Here is a 26,847-nt window from a genome sequence, read left to right on the forward strand (position 1 = left end):
AAACAAAAATGCAATGAAACAAGAAAAACAACATGCTCTAGGATATGCAAAGATATGCAAGAAAATCAATCCTAGGCATTTGGGTGACTCACCTAACATAAGATGAGATCATCACCACTCCCCCTCAAGGAGTGAATGGTATCATCCTTCCTAACCCAAACTTGAGAAATCTTAAGTCTAAACTTATGACTTTGCTCAAACTTATCTAGCCTAGATAGCACTTCTCTCATCATTATGACTAAACCCTCACTTTCTTTCCTAGAATAGGAATTTTCATTTATATGCACATGAGGTTTCAAATTAAAATAGTGAGGTCAAATGTGACCCATTTTGCCACAGTGATGACATGGAAGAACAAACCTTTGAGAAGGTAATTTCCTACGAGGATGCACGACTCTAGGTGTAGGGTAAGATGCATAAGGCTCAATGTAGATTTTCTTACCTTTCTTACCTTGAGGAGTCGAAGCAACTACTTGCTTTTCTTCACTTGAAGATTCTTCTACTTTCACTGGTTTAACAAAAACAATCTTTGAATTAGAAGCACGGTTAGAAGACAAAGAAGCTGTTTTATCAAATCCTAAGCCAGATCTGTCGCTAGAATACTTTTGAATATGCAACATTTTATCAAACTTTTCACTAGAGAATTTACTCAAGTGATTTCTAGATGCAATCAGATCATTTTGAAGAGATTTATTTTTAGCAATTAACACATGATTTTCAGATTTGAGAGTATTGCAAACAGCATGTGAATTACTCAAAGATTTCAACAAATTATTCCTTTCAAGCTCAAGATTCTTAAAATCCTTAATAATTTTCGAGTTAGTATTTCTAAGCATAGAAAACTTTTCCATTAAATTGCTAAAGGAGTTTTGAAGATCATTAACCCTGTTTGATTCATTATCAGAGGCAGATTGAACATCTGATTGATTAGAATCATCAGAATCATAGGATGCAACAAAAGCCATATAATTAGGAGTTTCTTCCTCATCGGTGTCACTCAAGGTAATATTGAAGGCTTTTTGGTCTTTTAGCTTATTTCTCTTGAGATTAGCACAATTATTGCGAACATGACCATAGCCAGAACACTCATAACATTTTGGACCACATGGGTCTCTTTCATTTCTTTCTTGAGTACTTCCTTTTTGTTTTCCAAACCTCTTGAAAATTCTATGTTCATTCTTATAAAACTTTTTAGCTATCAAGGCAAGCTACTCATCATCTAGTGATTCCTCATCAGAGTTCTTCCTAAGAGTTCTAAGGGCAAGATCCTTATTTTTCCTAGGTTGAGGCAAAGAAAACTCATAAGTCTAAAGGGCACCAACTAACTCTTCTATCCTCATGGTTTCCAGATTAGTGCATGACTCAATGGCTGTTACATTCATTCTGAATCTTTTAGGGAGTGATTTCATGACCTTTCTATTAATCTTAGTGTCAAAAACTTTCTTTCCTAGATTTATCATGGAATTTCTAATTTCATTAAGTTTACCAAAGAAATCATTAAATGCCTCATCCTCTAACATTTTAATTTCCTCAAACTTAGAAACTAACATTTGAAGTTTTGAAGCTTTAACAAGATTTTTTCCTTTATAAGTAGTTTCTAAGATCTCTCATGCATCTTTGGCACTATCACAATTTGAAATTCTGGAGAACTCAGTTTGTGAAATTGCCAAGCATAGAGCATTCATAGCTTTGTCATTCGCCATATGGGTTTGTTTTTCAACATTAGACCATTCAGCTGTCGACTTATTTGGAGCTTTAAATCCAGATTCAATGACATGCCAAACGTCTATAGATTTTAAGAAAAATCTCATACGGGACTTCCAATAGCCATAGTTTGATCCATCAAAATTATGCACAGTGTTAAGGGTTTGAGACATCTTAAACAAGAAACAAAGATCACACTCAGAAATTTAATCCTTTACGGAGTGAACCCACTCTGATACCAATTGAAAAACTCTAAACAGATAAATATCACAATTTTATGCGGAATTAACGGATATTTATCAAAGCAAACAATCACCAAAATATAAACAGTCATACACAAAGATTTTGGTGACGAAGAAGAAACCTTTTACAAAACTTTTTAAAAGTAAAACCTCTCTGGGCAGCCAAAGCCAGGAAATCACTATCAAAAGATTATCCAGAGATTACATACACTAGGAACACTTACAACCCTTTGCAAGACCTTGACTCTGTAAGATCGACAAGCCTCCAACTTGTCTCCTCACTCACAATCTTCTTCAACGTGATTCTCCTTTATCGAACCATTCCGATAGACTTCAATTAAGCACACAATCAAAACTAACAAAAATCCTCTAAGAGGAATCAATTTGGCTCACAATCTTCTTCAACGTGATTCTCCTTTATCGAACCATTCCGATAGACTTCAATTAAACACACAATCAAAACTAACAAAAATCCTCTAAGAGGAATCAATTTGGCTCACAACAAAATAATTACTCAAGCACAGCCTCACACGAACTCTCTGGGGTTGAAAATTCGTGTCTCTCTCTTCTATAATGATGTATATATACCCCCGATAAAACCATAGACCTAACCCACTTAAAATCACGTTTTTGGGCCTAAAACTTACGGGGTGTCCGGAAAGGTTAATGGGTTGTCCGGACAGGGCCTTGCGGAGCAAAAATAGAGTTTCTAGAAATGTAGTCCGGACCCGGGGAAGGCCTGTCCGGACAGGGCATGCAATGGGTGAAACAACATTTTGAAAATGCTGTCCAGCCTTGATCAACAGCTCCAATCGATGAGCGTTTGTGGTCCGATTGAGCTGAAATTTTGTAGGAACGTTCATAACACATGAATCTACATTATGAATGGTGGTGATTGGATTCTGAGCATTCTATATCAGTGTTTGAGTCTGTAAATAATAACATCTATATTTTAGAACTGAATTAAATCAACACAAGAACTAACAAACATCTCCAGCACCCAGCTCTTGTATGTTTCATGATAATATCTTTATTTTGAAAGAGAAAGAGAGGACCACGTAAATGCCTTTATAAAACAAAAGAGATCGATAGCAAGGTACAAGTAAATTGATTGTAAACGTGGCAAACATATTGCAGAATAGATACAAATGTAACACGTACATCTATATATAAAATATCTAGCTTCAAGATAGTACACGTCCTCTTTTATTCTTCTTCACTCTTCACATGCAACCTTATTAATTACCTCCAAAACCCATCGATCACCACTGCTTCAATATTCCTTCAACAGCTCCTCGATCTAGCTACTCCTTCCATGGCTGCAGCTTCCTTGAGCTTCACCATTGGCATTATTGGTTTGTCTCCCACAAACTCTCTTTTAATTTGTTCTCTTTTCTTATCAAATATAATATTACATTTGTTTCTTCATTTTCAGGCAACATAATTTCAATACTGGTTTTTTCTTCTCCCATGTAAGTGAGACCATGTCAAAAGAACAATTGTTCTTTCTAAATCTCTTTATTGTTCTCTTTATAGATTTTTTGCTCAGATCTTTTGTTCCTCCACAAAGTCATGAACATAATCACTAGCTAGCTAGCTAGTTAATTAAGCAAAAAACCTCATTGATGTAAAAATATGCTTGTTTTGTTCTTCCTTTTTCCAGAAAAACGTTTTTGCAGGTGGTGAAGAAGAAATCGACAGAGAATTACGAAAGCATTCCATATATAACAACACTACTCAGCACAAGTTTATGGACCTTTTATGGACTCCTTAAGCCTGGCGGTTTACTAATCTCAACGGTGAATGGCGCCGGTGTCGTCTTTCAGTCCATATATGTCACTCTTTTTCTCATCTATGCTCCAAACCATCTCAAGGTACTCTCAATATATATATATATATAATAATAATAAAAAGCTCTTTTTTTTTATTAATTAAAAAACGGTATGAGAGATTGATCAGTAGCAACTGTCTAGCATGACCATAATAGCACTTATTCGTTGGAAACCAATAATAATTTAAACAGGTTTAGTCAGACAAGAGAAGTCTAATCAGTGAAAAATTTCAGTTACTCCTTCAAGTTCGGTTGAGCTATACCGTGACTCAACCCCATTAAAACATCACGTCTCAAAATGACTAATATTAATTAAAGCTCTCTTTGCTTTCACATCAAATAAGTTAATGTATATAGTAGAATTCCTGCCGATCCTACCTATTTTTTAGCCTAATTTAGTTCAGAAATTGCGTCCAAATAATATATTATCTTTAATTACCCTTATCTTATATCATTTTTGTTAATTATATCGAAGATTTGACTTTGTACCATTTTAGGCTTTATATAATACATTCATATATATGTATGTAACTATGTATAAAGCCTAATAGATTTACATGCATGTATACCTTGAAATTATTTTTGTGGGGAAATTTCATTACCCCCTAAGCATCATCGGTGTTTTTTGCAATCATAACTTCAAACTTTTAATTTTTATAATGGTAGTATCCCAAAATTTTTCTCCCTTTAATTTTACCACTTTATTGGTTAAAATGTCCAAAATAACCCTTTTTAAGTGAAAATTCAAAAAAAAAAAAAAGTAAAAATCCCGGTGACCCACGGCTCTACGGCCACGTTGTGGGTCACCATAATTTCCATTTATTTTTAAATATGGGGCATTTTGGGCATTTTAACAAAAATTGGTATAATTAAAAGGAAAAAATACTTGGGATACCAACGTTGCAAAAACACTAATACGTACTTCAGAATTAGATATGTGAAGAAAGAAATTATATATATATTGTATGAATTGAATGTCCATTTTCCATTTGATTGAAAGAGAAAATTGGGAATGGTATTGATGATCAGGTAAAGACGGCGAAGCTGGTGGGCATATTGAATGTGGGTTTTCTTGGGTTAGTAATTGCAGTAACTCTTTTGGCCCTCCATGGAAGTGTGCGGCTCACCTTCGTTGGAGTTTTATGTGCTGGCTTAACCGTTGGCATGTATGCATCTCCTCTTTCAGCCATGGTAATTATTTCATTATTCTCCTTCATTAAACTATATTATTGATTTGTTCATGTGAATTTGCATATATAAAAATTGTTTGATTTTGGCAGAGATCGGTGATAAAAACGAAGAGCGTGGAGTACATGCCCTTTTTCCTCTCATTTTTCCTGTTCCTTAATGCTGGCATTTGGTCTGCTTATGCCGTGCTTGTCCAAGACTTCTTTATTGGTGTAAGTCCCCCCTTCCATCTCCGCACTATATCTATATCTATATATATATATATATATATATATATATGATTGGTCACTAACTTATGGGATGGTGACACATCATTTAAGAACTAATTTTTAAAACAAAAATTTGAAATGTTTAGCATTTTTCATAAATATTTTATCGAAACATTTTCAGGTACCAAATGCTGCAGGCGTTTTGTTGGGGTCAGCACAGCTGATACTGTACGCAGTCTACAAGAACAAGTCAAATATAATTTCAACAAAATCAACAGAGAAAATGGAAGAAGAAGGCTCTGCACACCTTGTCAAAGGAATCATCCAGATGCAAGCATTTCATGAGGATGACCAAGAGGCCCTCAAAAATCGAAGCCTCAACAAGGGGACAAGCCTCCCAAAGCCGCCTGTAAACAGACAGTACAGCTTCCAAAGACTCTTGAAGACATCTTCTTTGAATCCATATGAAGTGCACTCTAATTGGGCCCATGTAGATGATCTTGAAAATGGAGAAAAGATTCACCCTTGATGTACGTAATTAACGTTAATTTCAATCATGTTTTTCCAAGTTTGGCCTTGCATGTATTTGATGTTTGCAGTATTATTGTAAATAATCATTTTACCAATTATTATGTTGGAAGATATATCATTTACGACAAATACTCTTTTGTCTCCATGATCAATTCATTTATAAGAATTATCTAAAAATAAAAATAAAATTAATTAATTAATTAGTGATCAATATCGTTTGAATTTGTAACAAATAAATCCCTTAAATTTCAAAATAAATTTACAAATCCAAATAGAATGCGCGCATCCGTAATAAAATGACCTCTCTGTACAAATTTCAGTGGTTTTTCCAACGTAGTCATTATAAAATTATAATTTCATCTTCTAATAAGCAAGAATTGTATAATAATTAAGAATGGAAGTCTTAGCGACCACCTTCGCAGGTTAGAAGGAGGTAGTCGCTGAGAGGGCAGGTTGTAGGGGACACCCCACCCCGTAACTACCTCCGCAAGAGTGGAGGCGGATCACCAAGAAGCTGGCTCCACCACAACTAGCAACGGAGATTTTTTCCACTGCCACCTCCTTCTTCTTTTTTTTTCTTTACTTTTATATATATATATTAAGGATATGTTGATGTACGTGTCAATCATGTATATTTATAGCAATATTATTTTCAACATCTTATATGACTTTTTGTACGCGTTACAAAAATTTCATTAGTTTACTTTAGACGCAAATTGATGGGAGAATTGTATTTTTGATAAAGGTAAAACAGTGGAAGCTCTTATTTGTTGTCAGAATTGATTGAGATATTCTCCCATTTCTGAGTATGGTGAGTCACTCTTGCCTGATATTGAAGCTGAAGAAATCTACAAGCTTGAGTCAGATAATATTCGTTAATTTCAAATTTGTTAACTAAAAACCGATTATCGATTAATCCATAATTTTTGGTATAAACCCTTATCAGTCGGTAACTAAAAACCCCAAAACCGGACTGATATGACCGATAACCACCCCTTCGTAAAAAGCATATAGATCAAATTTGTCGTCTATGAAAACCCAATGAACATTTTGAAAAGAAAATAAGGGTCTGTTTGGGAGTGCGTTTGAGAGGCCTACAAGTGCGTTTAACATTCAAAAAGTCCATTTGAAGAAAAAAAATATTTGTTTAGTAAAAAAAAATGAAAGTACTTTTAAAAGTCCAAAAAGCCAAAAAAAAAATGGCCAAAATGCATTTTTTTTTACTTTAAAACTTTATTTTGCAAGCGCAATTCTAAACAAGCTCTAAATCATATGAATAAACTCTAAATTAACTACCCCTTTTAATTATGTTTGCATTTATGAATATCTTCATTGGCATCCCTTAAACATGATGCAGAGTGTTTGTGAATTCCATATGCAGGAAAAAACGATAACAATGTTGACCCAGTGGGCCAGGACCCACCCAAGATCAGGTCGAGAAGAAGAAACGCCTCAAAGATTCTGAAGGCTTTTTCATGCTTCTCCTCTCTTCTATAAACCATATAAAGTCAATTATGGGAACAATATTCAGAGGGCCGGAGTCATCCAAAACAATAGTCCTCATAAATTTACTATCTTTTTAAACTATGGTTTGAAAAGACAAAGGAAGTTCAGTGAATCCTAGAAGATATATATATATATATACGAGTCATGATTCATGTTAAAATCGTTGCATAAAAAGAATAAATAACTATATCCAACCAACTTCAACATGATTTTATCCCCTACATGATGAAGGTGTCAAGTATTTATTGGTGGACAATTTTCTTGACTTAAAAAAAAAGGTGCATGCGGTCATTGTTGATAGTTGCTACATGGTCAATTCTAACAAGGTATATTGGCCGAAAGTAAAACGGATATACTTCAATATTTACAAGCCACTACAAATGTTGGTTTGTTCTATGACAAAACTAAAGATATTTTGGCTCTAATGTTTGTCGATTCATATTATGTTGGTAATTTGGATAGATAAGAGGAGTTTCTTACAAGTTATGTTTTCACTTTCTTGAGCTATGCCATTTGTTAGAAAGCAACATTACATCCGACAAATTGCTTTTTCTACCACGAAGGTAGTAGATGGTAATTATAGAGGCAGTGAAATAAGCAATTTAGTTGAGAGGTCTGGTTGTGATTAGGGTTAATTTGCAACATGATGAGATTGTTGTGTTCTATGATAGTCCGAGCACAATACATTTGACAAAAAATAAAAAGTATCATGATAAGACCAAGCATATTGAATGTCGGATATCATTTTCATAGAAAGGCTGTACAACAAGGTGATATCACAATGATGAAATTGCTACGACAGAAAATCCAACAAATATTATCCCTCCTAACCACAACCGTGGTTATTCATTTTTTTTTTTTAAAAAAAAAAAGTAACATACTTAATTAGTTTGGAACATAGCCTAGCTACTGAGCCTTGGGAATCACTAGTAGTTTTAGTTGCATTATGTCATGTTATTTTATTAAATAAATGCTTTGGGCTTATGTGATTTTTATGAAAGTTTGATAATGCATGAAATGGGTAAATTAATAGATACAACTATTTATCTTAAAAGATTAAGCTTATAAGAATAAATAAATTTAATTATTTATTTTATATTTTAATAGCGATCAAATTGACAAAAACAATATTCAAACATAAAATATTTACTCTATATTAAATCATCACTCGAAATAACAAAAAATCTTTCTCAAGATTTTCATTGCCTATGTATAACATGCATCCTTCAAACTTTAATAATAATAATGGATGAGTAACATGCTCGAAACTTTTATAGATGCCATGCATATGCCTTGCTTTCCGTAATAAGCCATAGGTGATCTTTTAGGAGGATCGAGGATCTTATGCCGGGTTGTACAACATATTTTCTCAATTTGGACACGGCTCTTGTTGTTTGAGAATGCTTTAGCTATTTTTGGCTATTAAATTCCGATGAGCTATATATTGAGAATAGTTTGAGACTTAACAGTAATTGAGAAATGATTCACGTCAATATTATCTGATTCTTTTCTTTTTTTATATCATTCTATCAATTTAATAGATTAATCATTAGATTTGTAGACTCATATGAATCGATAAATGATTCACGTCAATATTTTTCTCATACTTTATCAATATCATCTTACAAATTCAATATAGATCAATCATTGAATTTATGGGTCCAAATAAGTCCACAAATCAAATAGTTAATTTGTAAGATAGAAAAATAATTTGTTATCAATAATTTGTCCATAATTTTATTCTCCTATAAATTAATAGTTGAGGGGTCTACCATTAATTCATCGTACAAATAGTATATACAATAGGCAGCCCCGCTACTTGTGGAGAAGATATAGAAGAGGGAAAAAGGGTGATGATATTCTCTCATTTGTCATCCCCAACCTCACCTTCCCCACCATAGTTAGGTTGAAAGATCTGTCTACAATAGTGGAGCTAGCTTTCGTGGACATCTCAAAGTGGCCATCAAACCCCTACTTTTGACGGAAATGGCAATCAATATCATAAAGTAAAAAGTAGTTGGATCTCACAAAGTACTAACCACCAATCTTCCTCTCGTTTTATGGGAGCTAGAGTTCATAATGCCCTAGGTATTTGTAAAGTAAATCCAGCCGCCGACCTTTTATGGTTTATGGATGGAGATAAATTAAAATTCTCTCTAAATTTAAGGTTTTTAAATTCATAAATTATAGATGTTCATTTCATTTAAGCGTTTAAAATAAATTATGTTTTAACATTTAATAAGAAAATATGGCTTATTAAATTCTTTAAGGGTAGCTTCCTCGTTAAATTTTTTCATTAAATACTGAAATATGGCTTATTTTAGACACTTAAATGAGATGAATAGCTATAATTTAAGAATTTAAAAATCTCAAATTTAAAGAAAATTTTAAGAAATCTCAATCATGATTTATAGTAATTAAATATAACTTTCAAAAAATCCAGTCGTTTTATGGGAGCTAGAGTACTTCATAATTAAAGCCCTGGTTTTTGTAAAATAAATCCATAAGATCATATATATCCAGCCGCCGACCTTTTACATGATTTATAATAATTAAATATAGTATTCAACAAACTCTTTAATAGTAATCTTAAAGGCTGTAGAGGATTCTAGTATTTAACAAAAAGAAATGTTACACTATCAAAAATCCCATACATGCATGAAAGAGAGGGTGGTCCACAGAACCGCATGCCTTAAAGAAGAAATAGGTACAAGTAAAATGAGTGTAAACGCGCCAAACATATTGCACAATGGATACACACGTGTAACACGTACATCTATATATAAAAGATCTAACTTGAAGCTCTTTTATTTTTCGCATGCAATCACCACCGAATCACTATTCCTTCAACAGCTCCGGCCTCTAGCTAGCTACTCCCATGGCTGCCCTGAGCATCATCATTGGCATTATTGGTTTGTCTATTTATTTTGTCTCTCATAAACCCTCTTTTAATCTCTTCTCTTTTCTTATCACATTATATATGTTTCTTTATTTACAGGCAACATAATTTCAATACTGGTTTTTGCTTCTCCCATGTAAGTGATGAGACAATATGCATGTCAAAAGAACAATTGTTCTTTCTAAATCTCTTTATTGATTAAGATATAGAGTGTATATATATATATGCTGAATTAAAATGGATTATTTCAAAATGGATTATTTGGTCAGAACTTTCGTTCCTCCACAACATAACCACCATAGCTAGTTAATTAAGCAAAAAATCTCATTGATTAAAAATATGGTTGTTTTTATTTTCTTTCCTTTTTTCAGAAAAACGTTTTTGCAGGTGGTGAAGAAGAAATCGACAGAGAATTACAAAAGCATTCCATATATAACAACTCTACTCAGCACAAGTTTATGGACGTTTTATGGACTTCTTAAGCCTGGCGGTTTACTTGTCTGGACGGTGAATGGCGCCGGTGTCATCTTTCAGTTCATATATGTCACTCTTTTTCTCATCTATGCTCCAAACCATCTCAAGGTACTCAATATATATATAAAGAAAAAGCTCTATTTTTTTTTTTACTAATTAAAAAAAGGTATGAGGGGTTGAGCAACCGTGAATACTCTGTCTGGATGTGCATAGCCATGATAGCACTTATTTGTTGTAAACCAATAACAAGCTAGAGGGTCTAGTCAGACAAGAGAGAGGTCTAGTCGGTGGAAAATTTAGTTTAGAAATGGAAAATGCCTCCTTTCATCCTTCTTACATTCTCCTACGTATTGACCAGGTAAAGACAGCGAAGTTGGTGGGCATATTGAATGTGGGTTTTCTTGGGTTAGTAATTGCAGTAACTCTTCTGGCACTCCATGGAAGTGTGCGGCTCACCTTCGTTGGAGTTTTATGTGCTGGCTTAACCGTTGGCATGTATGCATCTCCTCTATCAGCCATGGTAATTATTTCATTAATCTCCTCCATTAAACTATATATGTTATTTGTTCATGAGAATTTGCATATAAATTGTTTGATTTTGGCAGAGGTTGGTGATAAAGACGAAGAGCGTGGAATTCATGCCCTTTTTCCTCTCATTTTTTCTGTTCCTTAATGCTGGCATTTGGTCGGCTTATGCCGTGCTTGTCCAAGACTTCTTTATTGGTGTAAGTCCCCCATCCATCTTTGATAACTAACTTTTGAAACAAAAATTTGAGATGTTTAACATTTTTCATAAATGTTTTATCGAAACATTTTCAGGTACCAAACGGCGTAGGCGTTTTGTTGGGGTCAGCACAGCTGATCCTGTACGCAGTCTACAAGAACAAGTCAAATATAATTTCAACAAAATCAACGGATAAAATGGAAGAAGAGGGATGTGCACACCTTGTCAAAGGAATCATCCAGATGCAAGGATTTCATGAGGATGACGAAGAGGCCCTCAAAAATCTAACCCTCGACAAGGGAAGAAGCCTCCCAAAGCCGCCTGTAAACCGACAGTACAGCTTCCAAAGAATCTTGAAGGCATCTTCTTTGAATCCATATGAAGTGCACTCTAATTGGGCCCATGTAGATGATGTTGAAAGTGGAGAAAAGATTCACCCTTGATTACTAGGCAACATGTACATAACGTCAATTTCAATCATGTTTTTCCAAGTTTGGCCTTGTATTTGATGTTTGCAGTATTGTAAGTATCAGGGGATCATAGTTAAACAGAGTGTGTTAGATATGATTAGTAAACTAAACTTGTTTACTTATGCTACAAGACAGACACTTGCCCATTTGTGATATTTATAATTGTTGATTTTTTTTAAAAAATATTTAATGACAAAATCAAACGTACGAGAACATAGTTAATCTCTGAAAGTCGGTAAAGTAGTAGTCTGAATTTGAAGATCACATATGCATATCGAATTTATATTTTCTTTAGATTGGTTGAGACTGTTACATCAACATATTAATATTCAGACTATCACCTCAACATTAGAAAAAAAATATATAATTTATAACATTAATCTTAATAATTATTAATAACAACAATAGGAGGAGCCAAAAACTATGTGGACAAAAGAGAAAAAGACAAAGTAGGAGTACTGTTATATATTGTAAAAACCAGAATTTGGCCAACAATTGAAACAAAAATAACATGAATCTTTTAGGCCACCCACTTGCTACCTTTATTTTTTCAAAAAGCATGAATGATACAACGAATAATCCAAATCTATTACACTAATTAACAATTTTGGCTCTTAATACTTCAAAAACAATATATAATTAATACTGGGCCATCACAATTTCCTGTTGCCTACTACTATATATAGATCATCGATCCCATAGCCAAAAGATGCTCTCTCTCTCTCTCTCTCTATATATATATATATATACATATTTCCATCCTTCCCTGCAAAAACCTTAGAGTTAGAGAGATGGCCGGATTCTCTTCCTCATGTAGCTGAAGATTTGTTCAGTATCTTGAAGCTCTACAGCGACGACACTATTTCACGCTCCACCGACGTAGATTCCTCAATCAACATATATATTATGTTTGGTTTCACGTGACCAATGAATTTGCTTTCCTGGGCTGAGCCGTGACTGCCCGTGTTGTTAGCCCAAATGAGTCCTCACCTAACCCATTTGGGCTAACAACTCATTATCATTATTATTATTATTTCTGGAAAAGGGTAGGCTAAGTGATCATTTATGGTTATTTTACTTGGGTGTAACTCTAATAGCACTTATTTATTGGAAACCACACAAGAGAGGCCTAGATGATAGGAACGGCAAACACTCTCTCAAGTCTGATTGAGCTATAGTCTGACTCAGCTTCGTCAGGGTATCAATGAGAATCTAATGCGACATATGTGGTGATTCTCCATTATGGAAATAACGACTCATTATTTAGTAGGAGTATTCTCGGATATATGTGCCACCAATAATCTTTGTCTCGATGACCAACTCATTTATAAAGTAATATCTAAAATTAAAAAATCAGGAAAATTACTAATTAGTCAATATCCTTTGAATCTGTAACAAATAAATTCCTGAGATTTCAAAATAAATTTATAAATCTAAATGATCACTTACTACAAATTTCAGTCGTTTTTTCAACGTAGTGGTTATGAAATTACAAAATAAAAACGAATTGTAGAAAAAAAAAATCCTTGTTTCATAAAATATTAAAAAAAAAAAAAAAAAAAAAAAAAGGTGAAGGTCCCAACGACCACTTCCGCGGGATAGGAAGTAGTTGCGGGGGTGGGAGGTCCCTCACAACCCACCTAACGCAGGAGAGGGCAGGTTGGGGGACTCTCCACATCTGCATGTGATGAATTAATTCTTGGGTCGGATAGTAGTTAAATAAAAAATGCTAGGGGTACTAAATTTTTTTATTAAGAGATTAATACTAAAATGATGTGAAACTTATTCTTTGGTACTCATAGTATTTCTCTCACTACCCATCTCTTGGTAAAATATTAGGTAAACATAACATTTCTCAAATTAAAAATCAATGGTAATGCATGACGTTAACATTGGATGAAAACAACGTTTTTGGAGGGACCAGATTAACCGGCCCAAGGCCTCCCCATCCTGGCCCGGTCAACATCTCGCCCTCCCGGCTGGTCACCTTCTCCCTCTCCTGGCCGGTCACTTTCTCCCCCTCTCTCCCAGTCACTTTATATGTTAGTATATAAAGTTATGGTACACAAATTTCTATTCTTACTGTCAATTATATTATTTCTTCACCACATATTTCTCCATCACACCCCATATTGACTTGGGCGTCGAAATCCCTTTAAAGCGCTCTTTGCAACCTCACTAAAACTATCTTTCAGTTATAGACTTACTACTTTAACCAAAAAAAATAATGAAATAAACAGTACTCACCAAATATAAAAAGTATTGTTCACTCACCTATTAATTAAACGACTCATTTATCTCTCTTCATTTTTGCTTTTCATTTCTCTCTCTTCCTTTTATAGTTAAAAAAAAAAAAACAAATATTTAAATAAAATCGTGAAAGTGGATTGTTAAAATAGTGAGGTTGTTGAAGTGCTCTAAAAAAGTGAGTTAATTATTTTGGTGAGTAAAATTTGGTGAGACTAAATGCTCCAACCCTCTAGAGTCGGCAGGCTTCTAACGCCTTTTACAGTTTTACCTCTTTTGCAAGCCTATCTCCTCCTTGGAAGGCGGCTCGAGGCCGATGCTGATTTCTTCCACTACCACAATAAAGCGTTTCGCTGACAATCCTCATGTGTTCAAACATTTTAAATGAGTGAAAAGTATCAATCCAGCTATTGGATCATGCCCATGTCTCTATCAGTACGTGAATATATCCTGTTTTGGGCCTCATCTTTGGTCATTGTCTTGGAATCTTTTATTCATAATTTATACATAAGATTTTCATCCCAACCGGTTTAAAGGAATTTTCTCATTTGAATGAGTAGTGTGATTATTAATTAGTCTTTCTAGATGAATATAGTCAAATTGTTTATTTATAAACTTACCATAAATGGCATTATTAGTTCCATATCATGTGCTCTCCACATGATAGTGTGTTACTAGTAGCATAAATTGCATTATGAAGAGGATTTGGAATACTACAATTTTTGCTACAAAATTATTTAAAAATTGATGTGAAAATTAATAATTAATAAAATAATTAAATAAAAAATTTAACATCTGAATCATTTTACCAATTATTAAATATCATTTGTAGTAAACATTGTATTACTCTCGCACGACTCATTACATTAATTATTGGGGAGGGGGAAAGAAAGTTACCTTGCAAAAAATTCCAATATTGAATGATGAAAAATCAAGCACCAAACTTTCCTTTGCTTTGAACTTTTGATTGGTACTTGAGAACATCCCTAGCAAGAGTTTTCATTTTACTATTTAAAATATAATTTTTTTATTTATTTTTTTTATTTTAGCTATTAGTTTTTCACTACACACTCCAACAAGAACATCTATTTTAACTATCTATTATAATTAAATATTATTTTTCAGTATTATTTTATTAGTTTTTTATCATTTCCTTATATTTTCCATAAAAAGAGATAAAGAGAAAATAAGAGAGAAAAGATTAAAAAAATAGAAAGAAAGAGAAAATATAATAAAATATTACTTACAAGTTGTTACTGTAACTTGTAAATATAAAACTTTACTGTAACAGTATAGTAGTAGGAAAACTTTCTATTTTACAGTATCTATTGAAGCAAGAAAAGTTAACAAAATAGCTAAATTTAACTAAAAAGCTAGGTTAGAAATACTGTTGGAGATGCTCTCATGGATGGGTCATTTTGACGCATTAAGAGAAATGAATCCTAGCTGTTCAAATTTTGTTTTGTTAGATTTAATGATGCACATAATATATCATCATTTAAAAAATTTTAAATAATATAACAAATTATTCATTATGTACATTATCATATTATATACACAATTAAATCTATAAAATCTAATTTAATATAAGAGACCCTTCTATCAGAATGTGTAGTAAAATCTCATTTTACAATCTTCAATATAAATTTGACACATTAGATAAAAATACTGAATACAATACCAATGACAACATGGTATCTTTAATTCAAATCATTTCCATAGACTTTTCTATTCATTCAAATTCAACGCCCATCACCCACCACTAAACCCCTCACCTACCACCGAGCTCTCGATACCAGAGTCTCCAAAACCAATCAAGACGATGATTATGATGGTTTTGTTAATGGGTATTTTGTCTATAATGTATTTTGTTAAGAGAATGAAAAATATTTAGTGGAAAAAAAGTTATATTATTTTTAATATTTTAAGTTTATGTATCTACTTCCTATTTGAATATACAAAACACCCGATTTCAGGTCGAAGTTACTCTCATTTAACATTATATATATTATTTACAATAGATGTGAAATAAGGAATATGCTGAGAGTGAGAGAACGGCACGGCACGACAGCTGCAATTCTTGGTCATTCGCTCGTCTCCAATTAGGATGTGCCACGTGGTTACACTGAACTTTTCAGCTCACTATAATTACAGTCTGAGATAGGCTTCATTTGTGAACAGGGATAATCCCAATGATCATCTGTTTACTTTAAGTGATAGAATAGTCTCACCAAATGAGAAGTGAGGCTCCAAGAGAGAACAGAGTAGCAACAACTCAGCTTTTGACGCCTCAAACTGAAGTGAGGATGATTCTGTCGTCGGAGATTCAAAGATAATTGAAGAGTCTGATCAAAAGCCCCACTCTTCAACAGATCCTTTACAGAATCCAATCATCACGTTCCTTTGTTCGATTGAAATTCATCTTTCTCAGCATGATAAGCTTAGTTTACCTTACTGGGGTGCTAGGTAAATTCCAACCCATCATCTCTGTTTTTCTCTGTTTTGTTTTTTCAATAAATAAATAACCGGAATATCCGGGGCGACCAGATTTTCAGGACACCGTGTAAAGCGTTCCTCTATACGAGTCGGGTAAAGCTCGAACGCTCTTAGAAATTGTTTACACTCATTAGACATAATACTTCATCAAGCACCAAAACCTCTGTTTTTCTACATACAAATGTTTTTTTATCTGTTCTTTTGTTCTTCTTTTGATTTTCTTGCTCGTATTCTTTTCAGGCAACATTATGTCAGGGCTACTCTACCTTTCTCCCACGTACGTAAGCTCCTTTTGATCTGTTTAAATACTAGTGATCTCTAGTGGGAACTGAGTGAAAAAAGAATATTTTGGATTATAATTAATTTGCAGACCAACGTTTTGGAGAATTGTGAAGCGTAGATCAACTGAGGAATTTGAGAGCCTTCCTTACATTTGCAAATTGTTGAATGCATACTTTTGGATTTACTATGGAATTATTGAGCCCAATAGCTTGCTCGTCGCCACTGTTAATATGTTCGGTGCTATTGTCGAGATAATTTTTCTTATCATATTTTTACTTTTGGCACCTTCAAGAATGAAGGTATGCTTCTTCTTTGCCCCCTACAAATAGATTTTAATGCTATGTTTGTTTCGTCGTAAAATAGTTTTTTAAAACTATTTTTTGGTGTTTGGTACGATAGAAAATAATAGTCAAACAGAAAACATTCAAATCGTAAGTTATTTTTCGAGTTTGAGCTTCTTATTTTCAAATCATCGGGCTATGCCGAACTTATGCCGGAGGTTGTTAGAAGTTGCCGACTATTTCTCGCTTTCACTCATTTTTGGTACAAGCCAAACGCCCAACTAAAAACATTTTATGTCGAAGCAAAGGGAGTCCAAAATTTCGATTAAATGTCACAAATAATGATATATATTGTATATATGTTAGGCTAGGACTGCCATACTAGTTGCAATTTTGGATGTGGGATTTCCAGCAGCAGCAGTTTTGCTGACTCAATTCCTGCTACATGGAGAAATGAGGATTGCTGTTGCAGGCTTACTCTGTGTAATCTTCAGTATGATTGCATACGCTTCTCCTCTCTCAGCTATGGTAAGATTAATATATTAAAACTGCATGTGTTTCATGCAGTACTGTTGCTTCTACTCCTCACTTTGTCCTGTCGTTTAATGTAAAATTGCTTGTAGAAAACGGTGGTGACCACAAAGAGTGTGGAATACATGCCTTTCCTTCTCTCATTCATCTTTTTCTTGAATGGAGGAGTTTGGACTGCCTATGCCTTACTCGCCAAAGACTTGTTTGTTGGAGTAAGTTCCCCATAATCAATTTTTGTTTTTGACACGAGGTTACGGTTTTATATTCGGATAACGATCCACGACAATTATCTGCCCGACTGTCTATTCAGACATTCAGATAGATGAATTTCATGCATATAAAGTGTCTCACATTCCCTGCATATAAATAAACGCTATAAAATTGAATGAATGCATGGTTTTTGTTGTAGATACCAAATGGGACAGGGTTTTTTCTTGGAACAGCTCAGTTGATTCTTTATGCAATGTATTGGAAACCTAAGCCATCGAGGCAAGTGTTGGACAATTTAGAGGATCAACAGCAATATGAGCCGCTCAACCCCGCCGCGGGCAGCGGCATCCGATCTCTTGAAGAAGCCACAGTAGCCACTAATGGTAAATAAGAGAAAAGGCTATCAGATAAAGTGTTATTTTTTAATTTTTGTATAATCACTCTTTATTTGTCTTATCTTGTCGAAAACCCTGTTAATTTCACTTCCTAAGAAGCATTCAATTTCAATAATTGTATGTTGACCTAGACTAGTAGACAACAACATTTTCAAGTTGTCGGTCACTCAATATTACATCAAAATTTTATTTATGTCTTTAGACATAATAATAATAATAAAGTTCAATGAAAGAAGAGCTTTTACAAAGAATCAGCTTATAGAAAAATTGAGATTTCTTTCCAACATCATTAAAGCTTCTAGGCCGCTTACCTGACTAATAGGATGTTTGGAATTGCGTTTTAGAAATAGAGTTTTTATCAAAAAGTACTTTTGAGCAAAAGTTTCATTTTTTAGCTTTTGCTAAAAATGCGTTTTAGCTATTTTTAGGTTTTTTGAACCCTTAAAAGCGCTTTTAATTTTCTACTAAACAAGTATTTTTTTTCTTTAAACAAACTTTTTAGGCCCTTCAAGTTCATTACTATTGTAATTATGAGGAACGCTATCGTTCCTCTTATTATTACTTTTTTTTTTGGTATTCTCTTGATTTTACATAAATATTGTTTTAAAAAAATAAAAAATCCCAACAATCCATCATATTTATCTTTGAAAACATTCTTTACTTATGATCAAGAAAACGCTAAAAAAAACCTTAACTTTTGTATGTAATTATCTTCCATTTCCTTTTATGAGCTAGATGTAGTACTAGAGAGATATAAATTCGTGGGGTGCAACATAAACATCCTTTTTTTTATTCCTCCGGAGCTTGTACTTGTACCTTTATGACTTATGAGTATAAAAAATTGTCAAAAATAGAAAAATAACTTTGCAACTAAACTTTTGGTTGAGAGACATGATGCCCTTCCTTTCAAGTGAAATAAAGATAATTTATTTCATAGTTCAGATTTTATTTATTCGTATTTAATCAATTTTTAAATAATATAACAACATATGATCATATATACAATTAGATCTATAAAATAATTTTTTTTCTATTTCAATTGAAATAAAATCCTGATTCAATTTAAGAACAAACAATACTCAAATGGGTATTTAGTATACTCATTCAAAGTCTGGCTTTTTTTTTTATAATAAAATACATCGAAAAAGGTCTAACTTAACATATAGCATATAAAGATTTTCAACAATTTTATTGCTCAAATTATGAAAAAAAATCTCATAAGACACACTTACATGAGCAAATTTGAAACAATCTACCCATTTTATTTAAACAGATAAATTCTATAAAAAATTTCTCACATTTATTACTCAATGGCAAGCCATACCAACAGCAACCTGACGAAATCAGTTGACCCGACAAGATCAAAGGCTATGGAGGAGCTATGTTCCTCCATATTTATTTCCACTTTTAATTAATTTAAGGGAATGACATGGGAAAGTAGCGATCCATAAATGAACTGCACGTGACACTTTAACGATTGTTTTTTTTTCCCTAGCAAATTATAAAGGATAATTCAACTATAAGATTATGATTTACACTCTAATATGCTTGGAGCAGGTCTGTTTTATAATTGTAGTTGTATATAGATTAGCGGAAGCTTGAAATTATAAATATGCACTTAATTGTAAGAATTTTTTAATTGTATCTATAACTTTATAACCTCATAGTATTTGGCTATAATTTTTCAAACATTTATGCTCTGTGTTATAAGAGTTTCATGTTCTTAAGCTTTTATCAATAAAATCTACAAATTTCAGTTTAAAAAAATTAAAAAAATTATGATCTACACAGATAGAGGTGGTTGGTGGATCGATTATGATCTAATTTTTTTTTTCCCAAAAAACCTTCTTTCATAAGAGTGTTATTTCATTATTAGAAGAATAATTATATTCTCATTTGTAATGGTGAAGTAGACCAAGATGGTATTCTTAAGAGCATGTTTGGACTTACAAAAATAAATAAAAGTTTGTTTGAGATTGTGTTAATAAGCTTAATAAATAAAAAGTTAATATATTTAATAAAAAAAATCAAAAAGTATTTTATTTATCTAAAAATGTGTCAAAATATACTTAAAAAAAAAAAAAAAAACAGCTAGTATTGCCAAGTTTTTGTTCCTCTTTGCCTAGCATCGTTAATTCGTTACTTTTGCAAACGTACGGCTTGCCAATGGTAAAGACATCATTAAATTCAAAGTAGACGAGGACAACTGAGACATAGTTAATAATGTAATGGGGCCATGATGTGGCATGTCAGTGTCACAATGATGCATGTATGGTTAATTTGTAATGCTTAACAGGGTCGGCTTATGATGCAACATACATACATACATTAGCAAGTTAGCAACAGCATGTGGTGCATGATGCATGATGCATGGGTCATATTGTATAGATGGAGATTATGGTGAATGAAGAATTAACGGCACATAGACTTGCAGGTCGGGTTCTACTTTGAATGGAAGCTAGCCCAACTAACATATTTATCTGAAATTTCTCTTACTTGCCACGTCACCAAAATTTCCACAGATGAACCATTCCCTAGTTTTTTTTTTTTTTTTTTTTTTGATATTATCTTAACAATGCTGATGTGATAGTCTTAGTTAACCATTTGATTTTTTATTTGATTTTTATTTTTATTTTTAATAGAGACTAATTTAAAGATTGGTTGGAACAATTATGTTAGCATTTTGGCGGATTGTTAAGCATCGATCAACACAAGAATTTGAGAGCTTTCCTTACATTTGCATGCTACTGAATTCAGCACTGTGGACTTACTATGGAGTCACAAAGACCGGTGGCCTGCTCGTGGCGACTGTTAATGGCTTTGGTGTTGTTGTGGAGATTGTTTACGTTACATTATTCCTTGTATTTGCACCTCCAAGGATGAGGGTATATGTTACTCCTCATCATCATCATCAACAACCATATGCATGTATGCTATGGTATTAATTGTCCGCCATGATTAATTTCTCTTCAGGCAGCCACATTTGTTGCTGTTTTGGATGTGGGGTTTCTTGCAGGAGCAATTTTGATCACTCGTTTTACGTTGCACGGAGATACACGGATCGATGTGATTCTTGTGTGCAGGCCTTAATATAATCATGTATGCTTCTCCCCTGGCAGCCATGGTTAGTAATTTTGTCTTCCTCCATGTTCTTGATCATCTGATATATATATATATATATATATATTTATAAATTATTGATGAATTTTATATATAGTGCAATGTGTAGAAAAGGGTGGTGACAGCTAAAAGCGTGGAGTACATGCCTTTCCTTCTCTCCTTCTTCATGTTCTTGAATGGAGGGATTTGGACAATTTATGCCATCCTTGTGAATGATTTCTTCATTGGAGTAAGTAATACTACTCATTCTCAACATCATCGTTAGCATCTTTAATTGTATTTAATTTTCTGATAATGCATAGCTTATCTATTTGAGATTCGGCTTACATGCTGTTAAATAATAGCATGTATGCTGTAGTTTAAGCAACGATTAAGATTGAATTTCAAAGTTGTCTTACTTTTAGAAGCTTTTAATAGAAGAGGGAAAATAAAGAGAGATTTTAAGATATTCAATCTTAACCGTTGCTTAAACTACAGCATTCATGCTGTTATTAAATTAATTTTTCGAATTTCTTTCAAATCAAGCATGCAATTCTTTTTCATTGCTATACTAAAAATTAAATGATTAAATTTATAAGATAAGTGATAATTTTAACATAATATCAACATAAAAGTCTTGAGTTTAAACCTTATTTTCACACGGTATTCTTAATTAGCCTTAATCCGTGTCATTGGCTCAAACCAAAAACTTGATCTTGATCTTCTAATAGATATATCATGGATGGCCTGTAGCAGATTTTTCTTTCTTTCTTTCTTTTTTTTCTTAATTGTTCCATTTTTTTGGGTATATATTATATATGGTGGAGCTTTCATTAGATTTGAGCATAGATATTATGTAATAACCTAACTAGAGTCGTGCTGCCTTGATTAGAAATTCTCTCAATTATGACAAGGCATTCACTATTATAGTATGAGCTGCCCACATCAGATATTAATCATAAAAGTGAGTGGCTGATATAATATTATTAAACTAAGACTCTTGAATTAATTAGGTGAGATCTCAACAAGGTAGGAAAGAAATTGGTTCAACATGTTCTATATATGGCCCGACAATATAATATATGCTTTAAAGTTTAATCTTGGAAGCCAATAATCCATAACAGAGATGATAATAATTAACCAGAAAAAATATGATTTAGACTCTAATGAGATCCTAAATATTGTATTATAATTTGAACGGAAGCTAGCTATGCCTATCACCTCATTGACAACTTATCCTAGAAAAAGTTCCACAACCAAACCGTGGAATCAATATATGGTCTGTCTTAAATAGAATTTTTTGGACAAACCAAAAATGTTTTTGATCACATCGAACACATGGAAAATAGTTGTTAGAAAATATTCGACGCTAAAACAAACGGAACCTAAGTTAAAGAAAATTCTTTGATAGTCATCTATTAATTAAATATTTGTTCTTAAGAGTACGTGATTCTTACATGAATTTTTTTTAATAGCTTACCATTTTTAAAAATATATGTAAAAATAGTATGTTATCAATCTTATGAATTAACATATGTTAACCCTATTCAAAATGCATGTAATTCTCAAATAGACAGATATAAGTTTAATAGATTGGGTTAAAAAAATTTCTCTAACTCAATCCGATGAAATACTTTGTATGATATATACTAAATGCAGCCTTCTCCATGTTTTTAGATTTTTGTTCCTTTTTCTGTAAAAAAAAAAAAAGGAAAAAATTGACAGGGGAGTTATATATTGCAGGTACCAAATGGGGTTGGGTTTCTTCTAGGAGTAGCACAACTAGACCTAGTGCTATATGCAAAATACAGGAATCCCAAGTCCTCCCAAAAAAATATCCAAAGATTTGGAGGATCAATCACACCACCAGCACCTTTTGCCCTCTTTCACTCCTTAAGGATAAAAGTCTAGTACCTGGATGATGAAGAAGTTGCTATTTCATTCATTCATTTATTTGTTCCTACATCATGTGTAAAAAATATTGTTAATTAATTAGCTACTTAATAAATGCAGATATTGTAATAGATTTGAGATCATTTTTCATTCATTAATATTTTTAATTAATTTTCTGATTTTATTCCTATTGTGGGACCTAGGGGTGTTAAGTGAGCAAGCCGCTTGCGAGTGAGCTCAGTATCTGCTCGTATAAGCTCGGCTCATGCTCGACTCGATTATTAAATGAAACGTTTCATGATTGTGAACATAAATGCTAGCTCGAATATTAAACGAAGCAAGTTCGGCTCGACTCGGTTAGGCTCGTGAGCAAGCTCGTATAAGCTCGTGTGTGTATATATATATAAACTAAGTAACACATAATTAATTATAAATCTCATTGATATTTAAGCATTAAAAAATGAAAAATTCTAGACCCTTCGTGATCAAAAAGAAAGAGCAATCATTAAAAAGACCCCGATTCAATTAGAGCTTACCCAAACAAAAGGAAGAAGAATCAAGCAAAAACTATTGAGGGGGATTGCGAAAGGCAGAAACTATTGAATAAATCAAACAGACCCAAACATTATCATTACCTGTCTGGTGAGTGAGAGTGAAAGAGTGGGAAATGAGAGTTCAGGTGAAAAATGCGCTATGACTGGTGAGGGAGATTGAGAGAGAGACATTAAAAAAATATTTTTTTGTAGGGGGCGTTGTCCCAATACATGCTGTTAACTTATCCCACATTGCTAAGAAAACACAAATCCCCAAGTTTGTTTATCTATAGAATGATGCATATCCTCTCTCTTTGAAACCAAGCGCCTTGCTGTATTAACTTAGGCTCCATACTCGACTAGTCAGGCTAAGCAAATGCCTATATGCAAACTAGCTTCTTAAGCTGTTTTAAAGTACTTGAAGTTAAAGTTTTTTTTTTTAAAAAAAAAAATTTAAATTAAATATAAGAGCAAGTTCGCGCTCGGCTTATTATGAGCTCGAGTTCGATTTTTTTGGCTCGCCCTTGAGCTTACGCTCGAGTAAAATTTAAACGAGACAAGCCTAAACATGGAAAGTTCGCTTAAGCTCTGCTCGTTTATACCCTGGACAAAAAACAAATTGAACTCTTATAAAGCACATGGGAGTTTAGTAGATTCTATAAAACCTTTTGCTGATTAAAAATTGATGGATCCTAGAAATTCAAGCCTAGCCTAGAAGCCCTTTGACCAAGTCTTCATTTCCTATTTGTTCTTATGGCCCCAAAAAAAAAAAAAAAAAAAAAATTAGTCAGTTCTAAAAACAAGCAAAATCTATTTGTGAAAAATGGGCCTCCAGCATTATACAAACAAATTTCCAAAAGCTTACTAAAGTAAGCAGTTACATTATATACTCTGTTTTAGTAGTAGTAATGTAAAACAGAGTCAGTTAACTAAGCTTAATAACAAACTTAACTTAAAAAACAAACTAAGTACACGTGACTGGTACAGTCAGCATCAACAGTTAGATAGCAGTTATATATATATGAACTAGAAATTCAAGCCAAGGAAGTTTAAATTCAAAGCAAAAGTTGGAAAACCTTCTGTGTGTTTAACATGGCTGAGCTGAGTTTTGTTGTTGGAGTTATAGGTAATCGCCAACTTCATCCTCCACACATATTTTTTTGGTGGGCATTCATGCATGTTAATTAGGGTTGTACCTTGATCCTCCACATATACTTTTGTTGCAGGCATCATCATATCAGTTTTACTCTTTATAATTTCTCTCTTGTAAGTATTACATCAATCTTTAGATTTCTTGTTTTGGAATGAAATGAGAAATTCAAACATTTTTGCAGAAAAACATTTCGGCGGATTGTTGAGCGTCGATCAACACAAGGTTTTGATAGCCTTCCTTTCATTTTGACGCTACTGAATACAGCACTGTGGACTTACTATGGACTGGAAAAGACTGATAGCCTGCTTGTGGTGACTGTTAATGGCATTGGTGCTGTTGTGGAGGCTGTCTATGTCGGATTATTCCTTGTATTTCCACCTAGAAGGGTGAGTGTATATGTTAATTACTCATCATCATCATTGTAATGTCTATATCATCATCATTGTTGATACACAGTTTTCCTGATGATGACGTGGCACGTCTGCCGAGTTTGAGTTGACCAACACACGAATGATTTGGCTGCACAACAAAGAAGAAAGAAGGATCGAAGAGACCGGGGGTGAGCCGGCGGGGACACTCCGATGCCTAAGTCAAAATGGGAAAGAGAATGAGCAACAAAGGAAGAAATTAATGGCAAAGTTGCGCTTATTCTCTTATGGAGAGATCATCTGTCATTTATAGGCATCAAGTAGTGGAAGTCCCTCTACCAGTGAATCACTATTCCCTGAGTTTCTGCGATGCAGTTACTGACAAGGGATTTGGGTGATCCTCCTCTCCAAGATCTTAGGGGATCAAGATCATAAGATTTGGTTGTTGCATGTATCACTTGATTTGAACATTTGTAAATGATTGTTGGATAATATATTTGATCTGCATTTTAAATAGATATGGTAGCTTTTGAATAAACGAGATCATTTATCTGTTAACGGCTGTATCTTTTAAGATACTCGAGTTATCCTGGTAGCCGAGACCTATGTGTCCTGAGTTAGTCTCGAACTTAATGGTCTCAGCTCAAGGGTCTTGGATCCCATGGGTCTCGGCTGGAAGGTCTCGGATCCCATGGGTCTCGGATATAAGGGCCTCGGATATGTAGGTCTTGGACTTGTTTGTCCGAGTCCTTACTGGGCCTGGGCCTTTCCATGATTAAGCTGGAGCCGTGGATTACCGGGTATTTAATGGTTTGATTTATGACCCAACAATCATCAACCATATGCAATTTGCTTTTCAGGAAAAGACAGCAGCATTTGCTGCGGTTTTGGATGTGTGGTTTCTTGGAGGAGCGATTTTGATTACTCATTTTATGTTGCAAGGAGATACACGGATTGATGTCATAGGATTCTTGTGTGTAGGCCTAAATATATTCATGTATTCTTCTACCCTGGCAGCCATAGAAAGTAATTTTGTCTTGCTCCATGTTCTTGATCATCTGATATATATATATATATATATATATATATAGACTTCTCCCGAGTTCTAGTTGTTAAATTATTGATAATTTTTATATATATATAATTGCAATGTGTAGAACATCGTAGAGCACACGCCTTTCCTTCCCTCCTCTTCATGTTCTTGAATAGAGGGATTTGGACTTACTATGCCGTCCTTGTGGAGGATAAATTCCTTGGAGTAAGTAGTACTGCTCATTATTCTCACCGCCATCATCATCTTTAATTGTATTTCATTTTCTGATTGATATATATAGTATAAATTAAAAATTAAATTTATGGGATAAGTTATGATTTACTACATGATATTAAACAAAGGTTTTAAGTTTGAACTTTGTTTTCGTCAAACTCTCATGCATTTTAATTAAATATTATACGTGTTTAAGTCAACACAAGAATTGACGGGCAAGTAATTGCATGCAGGTATCAAATGTGATTGGGTGTCTTTTGGGAGTAACACAACTGATGCTATATGCAATATACATGACCGACAACCCCTCCTAG

The 26,847-nt window shown here is 33.4% G+C and overlaps 4 protein-coding genes and 1 pseudogene across 5 annotated transcripts; all 5 read left to right on the forward strand.

Moving 5' to 3' along the window:
• The first annotated feature begins 3,168 nt into the window (after positions 1-3,168).
• LOC132171956 (bidirectional sugar transporter SWEET16-like) lies at positions 3,169-5,834 on the forward strand. The gene is made up of 6 exons (XM_059583376.1): positions 3,169-3,301; positions 3,382-3,418; positions 3,610-3,820; positions 4,807-4,968; positions 5,058-5,177; positions 5,356-5,834. The coding sequence occupies exons 1-6, from the start codon at positions 3,262-3,264 to the stop codon at positions 5,701-5,703; spliced, it is 918 nt and encodes a 305-aa protein (XP_059439359.1). The 5' UTR covers positions 3,169-3,261; the 3' UTR covers positions 5,704-5,834.
• Positions 5,835-10,039: 4,205 nt separating this feature from the next.
• On the forward strand, positions 10,040-11,912 carry LOC132172154 (bidirectional sugar transporter SWEET16-like). The gene is made up of 6 exons (XM_059583605.1): positions 10,040-10,123; positions 10,210-10,246; positions 10,482-10,692; positions 10,943-11,104; positions 11,190-11,309; positions 11,404-11,912. Exons 1-6 carry the CDS (start codon positions 10,090-10,092, stop codon positions 11,749-11,751), a joined length of 912 nt encoding a protein of 303 aa, XP_059439588.1. The 5' UTR covers positions 10,040-10,089; the 3' UTR covers positions 11,752-11,912.
• A 4,309-nt stretch (positions 11,913-16,221) lies between these two features.
• Positions 16,222-18,413, forward strand: LOC132171414 (bidirectional sugar transporter SWEET17-like). Of its 2 annotated transcripts, XM_059582723.1 has the most exons (7): positions 16,222-16,491; positions 16,573-16,614; positions 16,762-16,798; positions 16,892-17,102; positions 17,451-17,612; positions 17,708-17,827; positions 18,025-18,413. In XM_059582723.1, exons 3-7 carry the CDS (start codon positions 16,770-16,772, stop codon positions 18,214-18,216), a joined length of 714 nt encoding a protein of 237 aa, XP_059438706.1. In that variant the 5' UTR covers positions 16,222-16,491; positions 16,573-16,614; positions 16,762-16,769; the 3' UTR covers positions 18,217-18,413. The 2 variants fall into 2 exon arrangements, with proteins under 2 accessions (XP_059438706.1, XP_059438705.1); XM_059582722.1 differs by lacking the exon at positions 16,573-16,614.
• A 2,479-nt stretch (positions 18,414-20,892) lies between these two features.
• LOC132168598 (bidirectional sugar transporter SWEET17-like) lies at positions 20,893-23,271 on the forward strand (annotated as a pseudogene).
• Positions 23,272-24,837: 1,566 nt separating this feature from the next.
• Positions 24,838-26,847, forward strand: LOC132168600 (bidirectional sugar transporter SWEET17-like). Its single transcript, XM_059579594.1, has 6 exons — positions 24,838-24,871; positions 24,972-25,011; positions 25,080-25,290; positions 26,127-26,293; positions 26,416-26,524; positions 26,767-26,847. Exons 1-6 carry the CDS (start codon positions 24,838-24,840, stop codon positions 26,845-26,847), a joined length of 642 nt encoding a protein of 213 aa, XP_059435577.1.

Source organism: Corylus avellana, chromosome ca2, assembly GCF_901000735.1.
Source record: "Corylus avellana chromosome ca2, CavTom2PMs-1.0".
NCBI lineage: Eukaryota > Viridiplantae > Streptophyta > Magnoliopsida > Fagales > Betulaceae > Corylus > Corylus avellana.